Source organism: Protobothrops mucrosquamatus, unplaced genomic scaffold (genome assembly GCF_001527695.2).
Source record: "Protobothrops mucrosquamatus isolate PMUCROS unplaced genomic scaffold, P.Mucros_1.0 scaffold_9, whole genome shotgun sequence".
Taxonomy (NCBI): domain Eukaryota; kingdom Metazoa; phylum Chordata; class Lepidosauria; order Squamata; family Viperidae; genus Protobothrops; species Protobothrops mucrosquamatus.
The window spans coordinates 345,225-363,176 of NW_015386085.1; the positions used below are offsets into that span (position 1 = coordinate 345,225).

The 17,952-nt window shown below is 38.6% G+C and overlaps 1 protein-coding gene across 1 annotated transcript in view; it reads left to right on the forward strand.

Moving 5' to 3' along the window:
• Positions 1-9,560, forward strand: part of INO80D (INO80 complex subunit D) — a 44,380-nt gene extending 34,820 nt beyond the window's left edge. The window contains exons 8-11 of the mRNA XM_015818132.1: positions 2,484-2,617; positions 3,685-3,902; positions 6,595-6,752; positions 8,181-9,560. Of these exons, the coding sequence (XP_015673618.1) occupies positions 2,484-2,617; positions 3,685-3,902; positions 6,595-6,752; positions 8,181-9,352 (1,682 nt within the window). The 3' untranslated portion in view covers positions 9,353-9,560. The remainder of the gene's footprint in view (positions 1-2,483; positions 2,618-3,684; positions 3,903-6,594; positions 6,753-8,180) is intronic.
• Positions 9,561-17,952: the final 8,392 nt, after the last annotated feature.

Here is a 17,952-nt window from a genome sequence, read left to right on the forward strand (position 1 = left end):
TTTTCGTTTTCAATAAATAGCACTTGGCATCTGTATTTGGTTGTACTTCTTTTGCACTGTGCATTAAGAGACCAGATTGATTTCTAAAAGTAGACTGGTATAATTGATTTATAAGGCAAGAAAGTCTAGTTGGAAAATTAAGCTTGTAACTCCATACTTAGAAATAGTGAATATAGCATAATTTTGTAAGATTTTAAATGACTAGTTATTGGTTAAAAAATCAGAGTTTTTAAAAATAGATAAAAAATAAAGATAAAATGATGAATGCATTAGCTGTAGGAGTAGATAAGTTCTGCTAATTATTTTATTTACTGTATTATGTACCAAATTTCTATCTGCTGAATCATCAGGATACAATGACTTAAAATACACTAAAAAGCAACAAAAATCCAAAGAATAATACAATAATAAAAGATAATATATACGGTAATAATAAAAGATAATATATACGGTAATAATAACGACAGACATCTATATAGTAACAATCATAATTCTTAAAGATAGCCCAGAGAAGCTTCATCTTTAAGCTTCTGGAAGATTATCAGCAAGAGACCTGTGCTAATTTCTAGAAAGAGCTTGTTTCATGATGTAGGTGTTGTGATGTGGAAGCAGTGCCTTCTAGCTCAGCCCCTTCACCTCCCAGGAGAAGGGGGATCACAAATCTCTTGAGGGGACTTTATCAGTTGGGTTGAATACACTTAGATAGATAGTTCTGCAAGTATCCAGGTGCCAAGCTATAAAGAGCATTATTAATCAAAACGAGCACTTGGAAAACTATTGGCAACCAATGTAAGTCTATAAAATAGGAGCAATATGTTCATTGTTATTAATGCCAGACAACAAGTGAGCTACTGCACCAAAGTAAAATGAATTGTAGCAGTCTAACCAAGTGATGATAAGGGCAGGAGTCACTGTTACAAGGTCCTCCCATTCCAAGTAAGGTTTCAACTTTGTAGCTGATGAAACTGCAAAGGCCTCCTGGACGTGGTCTACCTGTCCATCTAGCAAAAGCTGTAAGTCCAGGAATACATGAATTGCAGAAGCAACAAAATAAAAGGTAAAAATTCCAAATTAGATTAAATGAGCTCAGAATTTTAATTTTAACACAGGTTTATCTTTAATTTATAGTTCTTCTAGGCATGAAAAAAACTCTTGACAATTATAAAGTGAGCAATATAGACAGGAATGACAACACAGAAATAACCTTGTAGATGAAATAAGAAAATATCTGAAAGAAAATAACATACTGTACATAATCATAATGCTGAAATATTTTTAAAAACTGGTCATATAAGCTACTTCTAGGTGACAGTTGAACAATTACACATGTTAGCACAATCTACAGTCTTGTGGGTTGTACTTTGTTTTCATTAGAAACCTAAAGATTAATAGAAGATGGTACAGAAAAAATAGAACTAAAATGTTGTGAGCCCCAAGATCTGTTCTAAATACCAGCAATAAATGGAGCTTATGACATGCTCCTCATTAGGACCTTCTTTTCATCATGCCTTCTTCATTTCAACAGACTGTAGAATGGGAGAGAGTCACTGGCTGTTGATGTTATAGAAGTTAGTAATCCTTCCAGATACCCTGCAGATCATCCAGAGATCTTCATACCATCCTTCATGCTTATGTGCATTAAATTGCTTTACAAATCTAGCAGCCATTATCTAAAGTATTGTCTTTACAAGAAATCAATCCCATGAACTATACTTATTTGTACAATTATTTATATCAGTAAATCAGACTTTCTTTCACACACCATAGATTTTATCATCTAGCTTGTCTCCCCAAGCTTATGGTTTTAACAGTCCCTAGGCATTCGTTACATATTGTTACCCATTGCCTTGCTGCAGCTGACATAACATTGCTCATTTGGGTATTTATTAAGTAGAGAAAGGCATGTTAAATATATTGAACACATTTTTATGACCATGGAAGTGAAGCAGTATTGCATGAAAACATAATTTTGAAGGACTATATCTGCTACAAATTGAGCAAGGAAACATAGCAAGAGAAAGACTAAAGAGACTCCTACTTATATAATTTTTATGAGCAATCTAAGTTCAAATTCAGGAACCTATTTATTGATTTCCTCTGTATTATCTTTCAGAAACAGTTTTTTTTCATTTGTATTATCTTCTATAGATGATAGAAATTTTCCTTTTAATATATTATCTAGTTCTCCATTAGTTCATTAGAAAATAATGTACTGATTATATTTCTCTGACAATACTGATTAAGAATTTTTAGAAAACGGACACTGGCTCATTAGCAAAATACCTACTTCAGTAAACCTATCTTAAGACAATAGAAAATCATTGGCAGTTCTGCTGGAAGGCAGTTTGCTATTAAATCTTCCAAATTTTGAAATACATAAATAAATTATATTTAAAGGTGTGGGGTTTTAAAAGTTTGAAAATAAAGTTGTACTCAAATCTCATCAATATTGCATATTATTCTTTAAACTGGTATATAAATAGATATCCTCTTGAATCGATCGCAGCAGCTTTTTTCAAGTTGTACAGCTAAGTTTGCTGATGGACAGCAATGCTCTGTGCCCGTTTTTGACATTACACATCAGACCCCCTTATGTGAAGAACATGCCAAAAAAATGGTAAGTACATTTGATAGTCAAGCAAAAAAACAACACCCCAAAACAAAACAAAACCCCACACACATTCAGAACAACAGAAGTTGTAGCAAATCAACAGGTAAGCTCTAAGTGCTGAGTGTTCCACTTTCACAGTTCTTTTCAGAAGGCTATAAAATGGTTTGCCAGTTATGATTAAAAATATAGGATATCCACTAACTTATTGAGCTAACCGAAAGGATTATGGGAAGGTACCTAAGCTTCCTGTCATAGTTGAATGCAGGCTGCACTTACTCAGGATCATTCTAATTTTGTGAATGAACAGTTGCTTGGCTAGTAGCATGGAGCTCAGCTTTCCTACATTTCAAAATTTTCTTCTTTATTAGTTTGCAAAACTAATATAAACAAATACAAATAATAAATTCTGAATATTGTCCTTCGGTTATTGCTGATTAACTGTTACAAAATATAAATTGTTCTGAGTTCAGAATGGTTGTTTCCCAGTCTGTTTTGATAGCTTTGAACTAAAAATGGTGATGAGTTTGAAACATTGTGTTTGGGGCCAGAAACATTTCCAGAATGATTGAAACTGCCTGCTACAACTGTTTTTAACTTGAACAGGGCATTTTGAATTTAAAATTTGCATTCAGATTAAAAATGTTATGCATACTCCTATTACACAGCATATTTGCAGTATTTTCCATTTGTTCTGATAAGCAGGACCATTCCGACATAACAGTGTGATATGCTAAACTGACTAATCCACTTGACAGAAAAATAATCTGATTACTTCCAACTTTAGCCTCTGTGAGTCATTCTTTCTAATTATTCAGTATCACTAATTTTCTAGCCTTCAAATACCTGCCGATCTTATTTTAAATTAATATTTATGCTGTTGTGATTACATTGGGAAATATTTTGGCCTCTATGTGCTGTTAGTTCTCTTGCCCTTGTTATTGGGGAAAATGAGGTTCATGGCTGGTTTTTCACGTTGTCAGATATTCTGTCTGAATTTTGTGATGTAATCATACCTCTTGGAATTTCAAGGAAAAGAAAAATATTTGTTAATGTCTTCTTCCCCACCCTGGAAGGATAACTTCTTGAGAGGAGACAGCTGTCGCAAAGTTCAACACCAGCAGCAGAAGAAACCCAGGAAAAAAACGAAGCCCCCGGCGCTTACCAAAAAACACAAGAAAAAGAGAAGACGAGGACCACGCCGCCCCCAAAAGCCAATTCCTCCTGCTGTGCCCCAAGGAAACCTTATTATGCCCACCAGCATCTCACTGCCAATGGAGTTAGCTCATATACGGTCAGTGCCCAGCTCTGAAAAAAATATGCTGTACATTTATTTACTGTCCATAGTACATTATTTGTTTCAGAATACAGGTGGGCCTCGCCTACTGACCACTTGTTAGTGATTGTTCGACAGTACTGAAAAACGAGACTTATGAGCGGTTTTTGAAACTGCATCCATTGCCTCATCCCTAAAGTCTCAAAACAGTTGCCATTTGCAATCTTCACTGTTGGCTTCTGATAAACAACTTCAGTACGGAATCCGGCAGGAAGTTGCAACTTACAGTCGTATGACATCGCACTTAATGGCTCATGGTGGTTTGCTTAACAACTGCACATGGAACCCCTGTCTTAAGTTGGCACAGTCATGTGACATTGCGCTTAATGATGGAGTTGCTGGTTCCTATTGCAGTTGTTAAGTGAGGACTCTGTACTGCAAAGGCAGAATTGTAGTTATGCAGCTATTATATATAAGCAAGACAAATTCATTTGTTTATGTGGTTAATGATTATGGGTGTTTAATAACATCTATAGTGCCTCAGTTTATTGAGATTTAATATAGCAACGTTGGTGTCACACAAACTCCTAACTAAATGTTACCAAAATCAACAAGAATGTTCACTGACATGTACTAATCCTGAAAGCAATCATTGTACAGATTTTTGATGCTCTACATCAGGGCTTTTCAACCAGTGGTACGGGTACCACCTGTGGTACATTGGCACCTGGCAGGTGGTACGCGACCATCCTAGAAAAGTGGTAGCGGGGGAGGGGAATGAACTGAAGCAGTGGCAGCACCGCACAAGCCTGAGCGAGAGATGGCTGGAGCTGCAGGGCTGTCAGGGCTCAGCGGAAGCGCCAGGATCAGTGCCAGGCTCCAGCTGGAGCTCGTCGCTGATCCTGGTGCTTCTGCTGAGCCCAGAAGAAGCACCGATCAGCTGGAATGTTGCAGCATCTCCAGGGTCTTGTGATTTACATTCAGATGCTTGGCAACTGATTCATATTTATGATGGTCACAGTGTCCCAGGGTCTTGTGAAGTGACCAAAACCTGCTGCAACCCCCCAGCAGACAGGGGGGGGGGAATAAAAACCAAACACCTCCCACCCCACCCCCGCCGCCAATCCTCAACAGAAATACAACAATGAAAACCTCAGACAGGAGGAAGAGCGCCGCCGGGTGGGCAGGCAGGTGTCTTGCTTGGCTGTGGCTTGGGGGGCACTTTTTTCAGTGCCATTGTAACTTCGAAGAGTCACTAAGTGAACTGTTGTAAATCAAGGACTACCTGTACTTTATCACTTTTTTCCTTTTTGGGGGGGGTCATCAAGTTTTTGACACCTTACTGGGCAACTGGTGGTACTCGGATATTGCCATATCCTAAAAGTGGTACAATGGGTGAAAAGGTTGAAAAGCCCTGCTCTACATTTCCTCTGGATAGAAGCTACTATTTATCTGATAGTTTACTCTTCAAAGATAATTATTTTTTCATCAGTTCCTATGAATTTCTTGCTCTCATTTAACTTGGAGAAGTTAAAATAATACTGCCGCCTAGCACTTCAAACCGCATTATATCTCAGGAATATTAAAAAAAAGTGATATTAATTTCTCTTGTCCTGACAATGTACTCTCTGAGTTGGAATCCCAGTACATCAGACATGTCAAACACAAGGCCCGGGGCCCGGATGCCGCCCATGAAATGGTTTCAAGTGGCCCGCAAAGCCATCCTGGAAACAGTGAGGGAACGGCCCCCGCTGCCTTGGCCCTGGCCCAGGCCGGCCGAGAGCCAATGTACAATTTTGTGGTGGCCATCTATGCTGAAATGCATTCAGTCTTAGCTCCACAAGGTCGTCTAGAAACAGCGAGGAACCAGCCCCTGCCGCGTCAGCCCCGCCCCCTGGGTGCATACTGGGGAGGTGTCACCCTTTGTGAGAAATGAAGAAATGGACCATGCTTTGGCACTTGCCCTGGTCCCACCCCCTTCTGCCAGAGGCCCTCAGATCTATCCCACTCCTGCCCAGGCCCTCACAGGCACCCTTGATGTGAATGATGTAGAGCTGGCCATGCCCACCTAGTAGGCCACACCCACTCCATCCACATCCACCCAGTTGGCCGCACCCACCCTGGCCACACCCAGCCCCCCCGAGGGCAAACGCAATGCTGATGCGGCCCTCAATGAAATTGAGTTTGACACCCCTGCAGTACATGATCACTAGAGGTCCCGTGTCTATCAAGGAAAGCTGTTTGGACCCAGGCTGCAAATGGTATGAGTGATGGGTGCGTCCCATGTCCCTATTTTTTAAAGACATTCTATATTTGTACCTGCTTCTTAAAGCTATATATTTAATTTCCTCTTGTCTAATGATATGAGTGGCTGACAGTGTTACAGCCTCTGACACAAATGTAGGCAATGGCCTTTTCTATGTCAATCTTTAGTTCAGCAGGCTTTCAGCTCTGATGTCAGCTCCCTTGGGGAAAAGAAGGGAGATATGGCTTCCTCACCTGTCAAATTGCCTGTCAGAAGCATTTTCTAATGTTAGGATTCTGGTGTAGCCATATAAGTTCCTCTTTTCTCTTCATGGATTTAAACTGTATTGGGGGAACTGTTTAAAACATTTGAAAAGAGAGAGAGAATGTTTCACCATAGCTGGGTGATCACAGTACTGGATCTGGTTCTCCACCAAACCATTTGACTACCTTCCCTGTATCTTAGGAGTCCCTCCACACCTGAGCTGAGTACAGATGAGCTGCCAGATGACATTGCCAATGAAATCACAGACATTCCACATGACCTGGAATTGAATCAGGAGGACTTCTCTGATGTCCTACCACGACTGCCTGATGACTTGCAAGATTTTGATTTCTTTGAAGGTATTTTGTTTTGTTTTCACATGACGTTCAGTGCTAACCGAGTAGATGCCACTCAAAGCTGAGTTGTAAGATAAAAGGGACATTTTGGAACCAGTTTTATGATTTCAAAATCAAATATATTGGGGAAACTGTTGAAAGGTGGGAATGTAATAAGAAAATGGCTCAAGCTTTGCTCTAATGCTGCATGTCAGATAGATGTTATTGTTCCCTACCTGAAAGAAATCAGCTTTGAAGCGATGTGATTTTACTACACTGGTCTTTTCTGCCTCACAAAACCGGATTATATTTTCTATCCATTTTAAAATATAGAGTTTTTATCAAGTAATGTATATAAAGGGGTTTTGACAATGTTAATGTTATGTGGCTTTTTATTTTTACATTTGTCTCCAGGTTTGAGGTTCAGTTGCTGATTTTGTTATTTACAAAAGAAAGTTGAAGTTTGACTGTAAAGAAGGCTAAGTTTTACAAAAGGCTTGCAAACAAAATGCAGCTCTGAATAAAAAATAATTGCAACTGTCCACTGTGAATCTTACAAGTCTGCTACTACAGAAAACTGTCTTCCTTGAAGCACATTCCTCCCTCCCATGTGCTTTCCATGATAATAAGATCTTTCTTAGTTCTTCTTTTTATCTCCCCCATTTCAAAAGGTGACAAGCACCAGTAGGTGAAAGGCCTTTTTCAATCATGGCTTGCTTCCCCAAGGAGGTTTGCACCAACCTCACAATTTTCACTTAACTAGTATTACTTTAGTGTCAGATTGGAATCTGGATTTTCTTTTAAAATGTCATTGAATGTAATGTTAAATATGTTTTGTTCTGCTATCTTACTTTTTTTTTAATTCAAGGACTTCATACATTTTATTTAATATTAGCCACATGCATAATTATTGAAAAATTTGAAAGGTAATAAATAGTATCAGAGATTAGTACAGATACTGCATCATTTTTGAAATAACTGAGAATCAACTGTATTTTCTCTTTTGTCCCTTTATATATCGAAATCTTAATCTAAGAAGATCTGGCAAAACTGCTTTGGGTATACTGCATCCTGAGAATTAACTATCCTTATTGTTAACAGTGAAAGCGAGTATAGTATCCTGGCTAAGGTGCTGGAAGACCCAGGTTCTAGTCCTCCCCTAGGCATGGAAACCTACTGGATGACTTTGGGACAGTCACTCTCTCTCAGCTGTAGACTGGGGAACTGGGGGAAAAAAATCTGTCTACCAACACTGATCTGGATTAGCTTCCTATTTACACAAAAAAGAATATTTCATTTGGTAAATCATGGAGGTTCTTCTGTTGCAAACCACAGATTTTTGGAGATAGATTTGTTGACATCTCTGCTACGTTAAATAGCTTCAACAGCTTGTCTCGAGGTATATGTAAGAGAGAGACTAATTTTTTTTATTTTTTTTTTACTTTGATGAAGGTAAAAATGGAGACCTCCTCCCTACCACTGAAGAGGCAGAGGAACTGGAACGGGCCTTGCAGGCTGTAACTTCTCTTGAGTGCCTGAGTACTATTGGTGTGCTCACTCAAACGGATGGCGTACCAGTTCAGGAACTATCGGACAGAGGAATAGGGGTGTTTTCCCCAGGTGCTGAAACTTCAGGAATTCAATCTTTGAGCCGAGAAGTCAATGCAGATCTAGGTGAGCTGCTGAATGGGCGCATAGTACATGATGACAATTTCTCTAGCCTGGATCTTGATGAGAACTTGCTCCGTTCTGCTACCTTATCCAACCCATCTACGCCCCTGGCAGGGCAGATTCAGGGGCAATTCTCTGCCCCAGCCAACGTTGGCCTTACTTCGGCTACTCTGATAAGCCAGAGTGCGCTTGGGGAGAGAGCCTTCCCAGGACAGTTTCAAGGACTTCACGATGGCAGCCATGCCTCCCAGAGGCCACACCCTGCCCAGCTGCTAAGCAAGGCAGATGACCTAATCACCTCACGACAGCAATACAGCAGTGACCATTCACACTCCTCACCCCATGGAAGCCATTATGACAGTGAGCATGTGCCATCACCTTACAGTGACCATATAAGGTCCCCCAGTTCCACCTCTTATTCTAGCGATAATTTGGCAGCTACTTTCTCTACTGAGATGCCCATCATAGCACAGCATCTGCTCCCATCGCAACTGGAGGTGCCACTTAGTGGCGTGGTGAATCCCAGAACTCACTGGGGGAGTCTCCCCGTAAACCTTGGTGACCCTTCTCCATTTAGTAACCTGCTTTGTGCAGATGGACACCTCCTTTCCACTTCCCTGTCTACACCACCTACTACATCGCACTCAGAGACCACCCAGCCTGCCTTCGCCACCGTAACCCCCAACAGCTCCAGCGTGCTTCCGGGGTTACCACAGACCAGTTTCAGTGGCATGGGTGCTGCATCTTCTGAACTCATGGCCTCCACTTCTCCTAAGCAGCAGCTCCCACAGTTCAGTGCAGCCTTTGGCCACCAACTAAGCTCCCACAGTGGCATTCCCAAGGACCTGCAGCCCAGCCACAGTTCCATAGCTCCTCCAACTGGCTTTGCAGTAACAGGTGCCACAGCTACAAGTACCAATAATGCATCAGCTCCTTTCACCACCTCCAGCTGAGTTTGTCTGCCTGTGAACGACAGGCAGTTTGGGTACCTTATGTAACCATCATTGTATCCACCACCACCTTTTCTCTTCCTGGTTTTTGTCACCCCTTCTTTTTAAAGACTTTTTTTTATTTAAAACAAAAAAGAGGGGCAAATGTCCTGATTCAGTACAGACCAGGGTTTTCCTGTTAAGCTCTGCTCTAATTATCCTATGTGCTGTTTATGTATTGGTGCTCATTTATTTCTGGCAGGTTGCTGTACTTACTTATCCAGTTAATACTCGGTTAGGGAATACAGCACAGATACTGGATGTAATTGATTTTAGTCAAAAAAAAGGGGAAGATGTATGTAATTGACCTTAGAATCAGATATGAGAAGATACCTCAAATAAAACAAATGCAAGTTCCTAAGGTTCAGATTGGACTTTCCGTCCCATTAGCATCTGGGGAGGAGATGGGAGTTGCTTCATTTTTGAAGGCATGGGTGGGATGAAAGTCGGCCTTTGTAATTTGATAACTGGGCACTATATAATTAAGCCAAGACCATAATTCAGTTGTTAATTCTGTCATCTTAACAAGTGGGCCCTTGACCTCTTCTGTGAGTTTAGAGGTGTGTTTGTGTGTGTAAGTATATAGATGGATAAATGGCAATTCTTTTCTTTCCTGTCTTGAAGAAGCTCCTCAAACTAGTGACTGTTCCTACTAATATTGTTTTTACACACAGACACATAGACACACACACACACATATGTGTTTTTTTTTATGTACCCTGTCAGCCCAAATGTGGGAGGAATAAATCTTTTACCTGTATCAGCCCAATCTAGGGCTATCCACAGGCAGCAGTCGCTACTGCGGCATTATTTATGCGCTAATTTTTTTTTTATTGCTAACAAAGAGTTAAAGGGAGACTGGGATAGCTATTTCAAAATAGCTATCCCAGTCTTCCTTTAACTCTTTGTTAGCAATAAAAAAAAATAGCGTACACACACACACACACACACTCATTCATTCGAGTCTATTAAATAGAAGAAAGATTGTTTGAGTAAGTCAAATTGTACTTTTCAAATATTGAGGATCTCTTTTGTTCTGTTCTGTTGTGTTTCCATCAAACCAATATACATTAGAACTGGTGCGATTATTTTGCATAATAATTGCCATCTACAGATATTTAAGACCCCTTAAATTTTCTACAGCACTAGAGAGCCTTCATTGTACCCCATAATATTTTAGAAACAAGTAGGTATGTTTTGGGAAATCAGGCATGGAAAAGAACCAACATTCTACACCACTGAAGTTTTTTAAAAAATTACACAAGGCATTCTTTTGCTTTTTATCATTGCTTTCACTAATTAAGTTGGATTATTTTTTAAAGTCAGGTATTCTGTTTGTCTGTTTCATGCTCTTAATGCTGAAGAGATGCAACTATCCCAACTATAAGGAGTTTGTCAGCAGAAGGCTGCCTTCTCCCTGAAATGCTATTTATCAATCACATTCATCATCATACCTGCTTCTACTCCACCCCCATCAACACTTTGTATTTGTGATTTTGATTCTTCGAAAAATGAAATTAGATGATGCATTTTACTTGTCATGAAATCAGATTCTTTCTAGTGGAAATAATCCTTTCTATCTGGAGTTCCCTCCCACCTTCATTGGGGGGACATGGAAACAATGGCATGGTCATTCTTAAGAACAGCCTTTGTTATATGTCCCGGCTGAAGGTTTAAACTGTACATAATTGCATCTAATTTTATAATATATTTTTAAAAAATTGAAGAGAAAGCACACTTTAATATGTTGTTTTTATTGGTTTTAGATTAGGAACAGAAGCTCTGATTTTTCTTTGAGGGTGAATCAGCTATTTCCTACAACAGACTTGGAATCCACTTTCACTGGTGCTCATGTATAAAATCTGACACAGGTCCTTTCTGTTCTTAAACTTTTCAAGGAAATAATTTTCCAGGAATTGCCTGTTGATAATTAGAATTATTGCCTTCTTCTTCTTTTTTTTTTCAAAGCTGTGCTGCTTTTTATTCTGAAAAGATCAGGGAGTTAGGAGTTTGCCCTTGGAAAAAAAAAAGTACGTAGCTGGAAAACACATTTGTGCTTTGAACTTTGTGAACTCTTCCCTCTTTCCCTGCATTAAAATTGAATTGTATAATAAACATTTAAGTGTGATAAAAATATATTTGTAATGTAAATCTTTTAAGTCCTATGAAAGAGCTGAAGTAAAGGCCCTTACCTCTTTCTTATTTTACTTTAAGCAGGGGTTCTCAACCTTGGCAACTTTAAGACTTGTGGACTTCAACTCCCAGAAGCTGGCTGAGGAATTCTGGGAGTTGAAGTCCACAAGTCTTAAAGTTGCCAAGGTTGAGAACCCCTGCTTTAGTGCATAGTGCATTGGGACATGAGGCACAATTGGCAGAATGCAATGCCTCCCTTCCCTTCCCTTCCCCTCCCCTCTCCTCCAGGCCTTGTCTTTTTTGCTGAAGAAAGTTTAATTCCCCGTTTCTCCTACTTTTCACACAATCTGAAGAACTGAAATTATTTCCTCTTGTAGAAAGATTTGGGGGAATGATAAAATGCTGATGAATGCTAGTTGGTTGCCTTCTTCCCCATATCTGAAAATGTAGCAGGGTTGCCAGGATCCAATGAAGGGGGTACCCAGCACACCTTTCCTCCCACATTCATCCTCCAAAAAGCTGCTTTTAAAAGTCAAGGGAGAGCAGCATCCAAGGCTATAGTGTGATCAGTGGAAATTGGGCCATTGAAGTCTTTCCCTACCATCCTCACTGCCTTTAACAAACAAAGCTAACACTGTTCTGATGTCACTGTTCTGAGTATAACCCAGAGGCTGTGCTGGATCAATTGTATTGCCTATTATGATTGAAATGAATGGTCCCACCCTTCCCCACACAGACAAGGTTTGTGTTCCTATTCTTTCCCCAGTTCAGGGACAAGGATGAATCCAGTCCATTTTGTTTCCGTTTTTGAATATCCACAACTTCTTCCACAACAAAGGTTATTTGTTGATGATGAACTTAGCCTGCTTCTATCAAGCAGAGTTAAGATAAATAAATAAAAGTACAATAGACCCAAAGGGGAAGAGGAAGTTTCCCAAGGTGTCTTGGGAACATGCAAGTGGGGGGTGGGAGCTTATCTCCCCCACCCCACCCCACCCATGATCAGCCATGGTCTAATGGGAAGATCAAACCCAATAAGGGGAGAAGATTTAACATTTGGGCAGGAGGCAGATCATATTTCAGGTTTCTTAGTGTAAATTAAAAACAGACATTCAAACTAGGCTTTCTGATTCCTTAAGAAATTACCATTGTTGATAACAATGGGTTCAGCATCAGCTCTTCTTTCTCCTTTTCACTGTTTGTTATTCTTAACCCTTGCTCTTGCTTATTGCCTTTTGAAACTCCCTTCCCTCTAGCCCCCCCCCCCCAAAAAAATACAGAACAAACTGTAGGCTTCAAATGTGTTTCAATCAAATATACATTTTTTTCATGTTGTACTGTAGACTGCAGTTTCAACTGAATCTTGGGAAGTTTCATTCACAGGTTTTGTTTTATTTCACACATTTCATGTTTTTGTGAAATCCTTTTGTTTTTCTGTTAATGAACCTGGACTAGCATCCAGTTCTATGATATGTGTCATAATAAGGCAGAATATATTTCATGTGTGGTCAAGGCAGATAATATGACAGAGTAATCTTCTTTAAATGGCATTTCCCTGAAAAGTACAAATGGCCCTGGAAGAGGAGGGACCAATTTTGCATGGTTTTGGCATGTTAATAAAATAGCTTGAAAATAGTAATTTCTCTGTATTATGATGCTCATGAGAAAATCCCAAAATGTTTTTCTCCTCAGCAATCAGTTCTTATCTGATAAACAAATGGTACAGTTTTTGTACATTGATGTTTGAAAAAGCTAAAACAAGGCTTGTGACTGAAAAACAACTTAATTTATTTCTGTGGCAAATTGATCTGTATAAATGGTGCCTTTCTTCCTTTCTTTCTTCCCACTGCTGTTCTGGTGTGCCACTTAGCTTTCAAGTTGTCTCCGAATGATAGGATTTCTAGAAAGGCAAAAGAAAGTATTGTAGCCTCCTCAGCATTGCCACTGGAGGGCAGCATGCGGAAAGATTTATTTTTTTCCCCACTGTAGGGAATCTCAGATTTATAGACCCCATATGTAGTATCCAGTTTGACCTGAAACGTGAGAGAGAGAGAAAAAAAAACACTCAGGGCTAAAAAAAAGAATGAAAATAATAATAATTCTGTTATAGTCTTAACTCATTAAATGTGCAAGCCTATATGTATATACACCTTTTCACACTCTAAACATATGAACTGGATTCGTATGTTAAGCTTGAACAACTAATGTGTGTCTTTCCTTCTAGGACCAGTGTCCATTATTAAATGTATAGGATGGTAATATTCCCAAATCTGTCTTGCCAGAAAGGGGCACAACTGCTTTGTGCCATAGACTGGGCTGAGTTATCTTGAAACAACCCTTGACTTGCAAAAAGAAAGAAACAAGGGAATGGATCTAGCTTGAAGAAGTGGACCATTAGGTTGTGTAATGAAATATCTGTTTCTCTTGAGAGAATGGAGTTGATTGTGGACCAGTTTCTGTGAATGGTGATGCTGATTACTAACCAGTTTGGGGCATGTCTCAGGGACTCCATACAGAAATAAGAGCAGGGAAAGTGTTTTTAAGCAAGTACATTTTGCAGAAACACGGAGTATCATCCAAGTATGAGCACTAGAAGGAAAAAGCCATGTTTATTTTTGCAGCTCATAAAGAGAGGTGCATGTTTCTGTGTGTGTTAGTGTGTATGTGCGCGTGTGTGCGCATGTGCATCATTCTCCTCTAGAAATGGTGCTGAAGTCCAGCATATAAAATCTTTTCCTCCACCGTGCTCAGCTTAGGCTTTTTCTCTTTGTCATGCCAAGGGGATTCAGAATACTTAGTGTAGGTTTTGTTTTTTTGTTTTGTTTTTTTAAAAAAGGTATATTAATTTATGCTTTAACATCACCTCATAAATTATTTATACTAAAAGTTATTGACTGTAATGAATTATGCTACAAAGGTGTTTTAGCTACAAAATTATATGCATTTAAAAAAATTACGTTACCCCTCCCCTCCAATGAAGCATCTTTTTACACTGGATGTTCGCTGTGTCAAGGTGTACAATTATTCTGTGCTATCATACAGGTATAAATATAGAAATAAAAATATAAAACATAAACTGAAAGTGTTATCTTGTATTGCCAAACATTCTTCTTGTTCTTGTCCTTTTTGGCACGCTGATTTTTTTCTGCAATAATCTCTGTAACTCTGATGATGATTTGTTTTAGTTACAGTGTAAAAAAAAATCAGAAGTTTTGCAGCTGGAAATTGTGAAATGCATTCCAGTTTGCTCTGCAGGTTGGAAGTTCAAATGGAAACACATCAGTTCTAGAACCCACAGTCTTTCTGTCTTCATCACAAAGGAATGTCTTTCTGTCTTCATCACAAAGGAATTCCCATAGTGACTTATAAATAGAACCCATTTATCTTGTGTGCATTTATGTATACGTTATACACAGAACACACACAAGCATATGTATAAATACCCATTGAGGGAATTGTACGTATGATATACAAATGTTTCTATAGTATGTGAGTCACCAATTTTATGTTGTTTCTAGAAAAAAATGGTCACTAATGGAGATGATAGAATGTATTGTGGAAATACGATTGCTTGGCTGAAGTTCATTTTATGCTCTCCATTGTGCAAATATGCATATTGGGTTTTTGGCTTGTTTCAAGGCTAACTCTACTATCATGTTTTCTTGTTTATTTTCTGTTTTCAGAATCCAATTATACTGGCCCCTGTTAAAATGACAGGAAATGCTGTAATTCCAAGATAGCCTTTTAACTTAAATAAATAGATAATAAATGGGATGCTGATTAAGGAGAGTTTAAGGTGGATATACTACATATGATAGGAACATTGAATGTGGGAATCAGCTTTGCAAAATTTAGAACAATTTTAATATTTCCTGCCTCTTGATTTTGAAACAATATACTTAGTTTGTTACTTGACATGTGCGATGTGGCTTCCTCTCTTCATATTAGCTTTTCACATCAATATACTGTACTTCTGAAGGGAATCAGGTGCCTGAAAATCTTGTTTGGTGGCTTTTATATAGAAATAATACAGCTTTTTACTCCCAAAGATGGCCGCTCTGATAATTATTTTAGCTACTGTTCACTTGGTATTTTGAAAAGAATGGCTCGGTTCTCACTTGGCTCAGTGCAAATTGAACTCTGACTCTCCTTCTTTGCCCCCTTCATTTTGACTAAACACCAATATTGAACAGAGCTACAGTTTATCTAGATTTTCCTCCTGAATAAGATCTGAATTCATTTTAAGCCTCATTTCAGGTTCTGATTTAAGGACAGTTTTTATTAGCTTTAACCACAGGTAACAGCTGAGTTAGGGCATCAAATGAAATTATAGCATTGCACAAGCCCCTTCCCTTCCCAACAAGGACAGCTGTGAGGAAAGAAGAGGGAGAATAGACATTTTAGTCTGCAACCCCAAAAAACCATATTTACAAAATTTATTTTTGGCAATTTGCTTTTACCAGATGTCTAAGCTTTTCACCTCTTAAGAGTCAGGGTAGTAACAGAAAGTGGGGGGAGATGAACAAAGCAGAAAATCTCCAAAAGAAGCTAAGCATTTCTTTGTATTATTAAAAGTTCAAGAGTGGGTCAGGCCAAATCACTGGCTCTAGCAAACCCCCTTGCCTGTGGGACCTACTAGTGACAAGCTCCTTTGGTCCCCAACCTCCATTTGGAGATTGAAGATCTCACAACCATAATCAATTACTTCTTTGGGGATTCCTCTAATTGGGATGGTAGTACAAAGGAATTTGGGGAGGGTCTCTTGCTCTGCAATGTGGGAAAGTTGTTGGGAGAGGCAATGCATTTTCAAATTTTGCTTATTTTGGTTAGCAGGGTATCTGCGCAGGTCTTTCAGAGTAGATAAGAGACCAATCCCAAATATTTTTGTTTGTTTCCTTTCTCGTGCGGATGATGTACAGAACTGAAATACCCAAATTCAAAGGAGCTCTGCGTTCAGTGCTATGTGTTGTGTTGCTGTAAAAACCACGTCATTTACATTAAATCTTTCCATCCCAATTTATTTTGCTGCACATAGTTCCATCATACTGTTTTTGAAGACAAGCTTGCATTTTAAAATAGATTTTATAAATCAGCTTTTATATTATACACACAGAGAGAATTGGCTGATTTTCCTCACTGTTTTTTTTTTCAATTATTTTTTAGGGAAATCATTCTTTGTACATATGCATGCAGTGTGAAGAGGGAATTGTGAGTTGCTAATGGTCTTTGCTTCCTATTAGTAATGAAAATGGGAAGTTCCAGAGTAAATTTATTTATGGAAAAGAATAGACGTGTATATGTGTACAGAGAGATATATATATCAGATGTGGCAGCACTTTGCTGAATGTGGAATTGCCCTTTGTACAACACATAACATTAATGTGAGATTTTTCAATCTAAAATATGTGCATATTTGTATCCATATGCTAAGTATACATCTAGGGCAGATATACAAACTATATTAATTGAATACATGTCTGGGGAAAAAAATCTGTGTGAGATGGTAAACTTGTCATTACATCTGAGAGGTTTTGATGATTTAGCCCGCTATTTGATTGTTATATTTTTTTGTTAACATAGATTCTTCTAGTGGGTTGGCTTTTGTTTCTAGTAAAAAAAAAAAAGGCTTCTACGGTATGATTTTTGGCCCATTTCCTATCACTTGAGGACTTTAAACTAATTTTCCTTTATTATTTTGTCAGAATGGACCTTTCTTTTGGTACTTAATCATTTCCCAGAGTTTGTTCCAACCTTTCGTGGCTGGAGCAGAGCTACAAGTCAGAGCTAAACTATTCCTTGATGCTTATCCCTAGCTTCTTTGAACAGATTATTTGGTGGTCAGTTACTTACCCTGAATTTCTTTCTTGTTTATTATACCAAAACAGAAACTCTTGATTCATATTTTGTCATTTTCATTTCCACACGTGACAAACAAACCCTGGATCTTTGTTTTACCATTACATTCCTAATTCTTAAAATTTCCAAATTTCTGATTCTCACAAAATCTGAAAAGTTGATGTTTCATGGAGTTTAATTGCTATTAAAAATTGTTTTCAAAGAGATCCATTTTTGATAGTAGATTGGACCTGTATTCAGCCAAAGGTTTGCTTACGTGACCCAAAGTGAAGCCTGCACTTGGTTGACTTCAGTGCACACAATCAGCTACATAATGAGGGTCACGTCTGATTGCTGAGACAGGTTAATTCTCCATCGATAGAGGAGATGTGAGGAATGAAAATTTCTAGAGCACTGCTAATTATCTTGCTGCATGATGAAATATTTGGTGTGTGTTCCCTTATAATTCCTATTCTTTCAGATCTGAGTTAATTTTGAGCCTAGGAATCTTAGCAGAACTAGATACTTCAGTAATATAAAAACTCCGTTGAAATTCAAGCTCAGTATATGTCCCCATTTTAACAATAGTAATAAAT